Raw genomic sequence first — 3,448 nt, 5'->3', positions numbered from 1 at the left:
TTAACTTGTGTCACATGAAATTTATGAACTGAAATGAGGTTGTATTAACAGTATTGCTAATTAACATTGTACTAATTAGGTGGCTTTTACTGACTTTTCATTTTTAGATGTCTTACGAAGCTAGTATTTAGAAGGAAACTTTCTATACGACAGCCAAAAGCTTTTGAATCGAAGACACCAAAATCAAGCAAAATTTAAAGTTATTATAGCTTTTGTTTTGGTTTATGACTTATTATATTTTCCTATCTAATCTTCAGGCAGAACACTCTTGTATTTAGTTACAGACAGCATCTTCTTGTTCTTTTCCATGTTGTTTTCCCCATTTGTATTTAATTTTCTAATATCTATTTGTAAAAATAAGTATTTCAACAGATGTTGAAAGGTTTTATTTATTCAAAGATAATTTACAAAAGGTAATTTGGATGTTTGGCACAATTTACATATGTATATATATAAATAAACACGCAAGATATATATTCTATTATATAGAACCTCCATAGTTGACTATCTCCCTACATTGACCACCTGTAGTTGATCTGATTTTCATAAACCAGGCATATATCACATGTACACATTAGTATAGTTTGCCTAGTTTCTTATGTTGAGCCCCTCCATATGTTCACCATTTTGTTTTAGTCCCTTCTGAACACAGGTTCTAGTGAACTGTGACAACATATAGAAGTGGTCAATACAAGGAACGAGGCTTCAGCACATGTGGTGGATGTATAGACTATGACAGATCAACTTAAGGAGGTTGGTCAGTGAAGGGAGGTGATCAGCTGTGGATGATCTACTGTGTGTATACAAATATAACACATATGTATACACATTTTAAAAAGGGAAAAAACTATTAAAATATTCAATGTATATTGATAACAAAAGACAAATACAAGTCACATTTGACTTTTGTAGTTACAAGAGTGATTACCATGAGTGTCCAGACACTTCTGATTAAGGCAAATGAAAAATTAATACATAGATAACATCCCTTAAAATATGTATACATTTTTTGGTACCCTGGTATCAGACATAAAATATCAGACATAAAAAGGCTAGATTGCATTAGCTAGTTAAATTTTCTTATTAAAGTTTAAATAAAATACTTTCTCTCAACCCTGTTTTCACTGTTTACTAGCATACAGAATATTTCGGTCATATAATATATGGGGTATTGTACTTTGTATTAGAGAAATGTAAAGGAAATATAAGGCTTTACAAATATCAAATATTAATGTGTACACATTAAGTGCATTTGGTGTACTAGAATAAAGAAAACAGATTCTTGGGTAAATTAGCAAAAACTATTGAACTACTCTACTACCTCTTAATTTTATCATGGTACACAGGAAATGAAACAAATTGAAAAAATACATAAACATCTATGAATTGTACATTTGAAATGCATTTTCTTTGTTGCTTCTCTTTTACATGTATATATTATACCTTTAATGTAAGAGGATATTAAATTAATTTTATGCTTGTGAAATATAATTATGGTGGAAACATTTGCTTTCTGTCCTGCTGGAGACCCTCTGCGTCTTAGGTACCTCCTGCAGTTATTAATTCTAAGTCCAGAACTCATAGGAAGAAAAGCATATGATAGATACCAGTGGGGAAAGAACTGCTGAATGTTATTTATGTTGTTTCATAATTTCAAAAATTATTCAAAAGTACACTTACTGACTTTTTTAAAACCATTTTTTAATAGACTTTATTTTTAAGAGTGGTTTCAGGTTCACAGCAACATTGAACAAAAAGTACAAAAAGGTCCTATCTACTCTCTTTCCCCATCCCTTTCCCTTATTAGAATAGGAAGGATCAAAGATAACTCTTGCTCACCTAAAAGTGGGCTATTGGGTGATATAATTTCATGACCTGCGCTTTGAAATAATCTGAGGTTTTTGAAGGAGAAGGAAGGAAAAAAAGTTTGGATTAGAGTAGGGAACAAAAAAGACTATTCTTAGGGTCTTGATTGTAAAGAATGTAAATATTTAAAAACAAGCCCAAAATTTTTGGTTTGTATTTGAGAGGACTTTAGGTAACAGGTTGCAGTTAGAGAAAGCAGTAATCAACAAACAATTTGAGAACTTCGGGGAATTTGCTGATTCTAGACTGTGATTTTCAGTGGGTGCCATGAGAGGGAGAAGAAATATGAGTTGGATTAGCGGGTGTACTTAGTTGTTTAGAGATTGAAGTCTATGTGATACTGGATTGATTACCTGGGATGGGATTTAGGGTTTCTATGGCAGTAATTTAAGCTTAATAAGAAGGGACCACTGGCCAACTGCTTCTTTCTCTGGTTACCTCCCCAGGTTATCACTCTTCCAGAGATAAATCACTCTTACATGAGATAAATGGTAGGACTATAGCAAAATGGGTGAAGGAGAGGTTGATAATGGAGCATGAGGCTAGGGAACCTTTTCCACCTTTGAAATCTGTCACAGTATGAAAAGAAGCCTCCTCTTCAGATAGCCTATGTTCAAGTACAACTAATTATTTTAATAAAAATAAACTTTTTTTTAATTGTTTAGGTCACTTTTACAAAGCGAAAGTTTGGATTAATGAAGAAAGCCTATGAACTTAGTGTGCTCTGTGACTGTGAAATAGCACTCATCATTTTCAACAGCTCTAACAAACTGTTCCAGTATGCCAGCACTGACATGGACAAAGTTCTTCTCAAGTATACAGAATATAATGAACCTCATGAAAGCAGAACCAACTCGGATATTGTTGAGGTAACACACATATCTAGTAATGGGTGAATTGCAAATAATACTTAAATCTTTTATTTAGTAACTGTATTGATTGATTTTTATATCTAAAACCTAAATCAGGTATATATACTTTTTCTTTCAATTGTTTTAGAAGGTTCTAATATTGCTATATGGTGATCCACTTGTGTTATAAGCATATTCTATTCATTCAAACAAAATAAACTAGACTGTTTACCACATGCCCCAGTATAATCTAGCATTTTATCTATGATTACTTATTTTGGATGAGTTTATAAGTTAATATTACAAGAAACTATATCCCTTTTAGACAGTATGGAGTTACAATTTTAATATGTCTTGACTATTTCATTATGTCAGTGACAACTTTCAACTTTAAATACTAAGGAAAGGGAAGAAAATTAATGTAAATAACATTTCTGTTTTATTAATAGTGCTTTATTCGGAGGAAGGAGAAAGTCTTTGTTTTTTCTAACATTTGCCTATTTCGTATCTGTCATAATTCTTCCAACTTAATTATAAAGAAAAGGAATTTTTTAAAGAATGATTTTCTTCTACCTAGAAATAATATTTGAAAAGGAAAATATGCTTTCCCTTTTCATTCTTTTCTGTTTCAAAAATCTTACAGGGCTCGGCGCCTGTGGCTCAACCGGCTAAGGTGCCAGCCACGTACACCTAAGGTGGCGAGTTCGAATCCCCAGCCTGGACCCGCCAAA

General features: G+C 32.4%; 1 protein-coding gene across 5 annotated transcripts in view; it reads left to right on the top strand.

The window, feature by feature from the left end:
- Positions 1-3,448, top strand: part of MEF2A (myocyte enhancer factor 2A) — a 129,351-nt gene that overhangs the window by 67,633 nt on the left and 58,270 nt on the right. For all 5 annotated transcript variants that reach the window (XM_023512491.1, XM_012804540.2, XM_023512494.1 and 2 more), the window contains one exon: positions 2,532-2,735. In XM_023512491.1, coding sequence (XP_023368259.1) covers positions 2,532-2,735 — 204 coding nt within the window. The remainder of the gene's footprint in view (positions 1-2,531; positions 2,736-3,448) is intronic.

The sequence above is a fragment of the Otolemur garnettii genome, unplaced genomic scaffold (genome assembly GCF_000181295.1).
Source record: "Otolemur garnettii isolate 467f Iridium unplaced genomic scaffold, OtoGar3 scaffold00029, whole genome shotgun sequence".
Classification (NCBI taxonomy): Eukaryota; Metazoa; Chordata; class Mammalia; order Primates; family Galagidae; genus Otolemur; species Otolemur garnettii.
The sequence above is the reverse complement of the archived record's forward strand: the minus strand, read 5'-3'. Positions and strand labels throughout refer to the sequence as shown.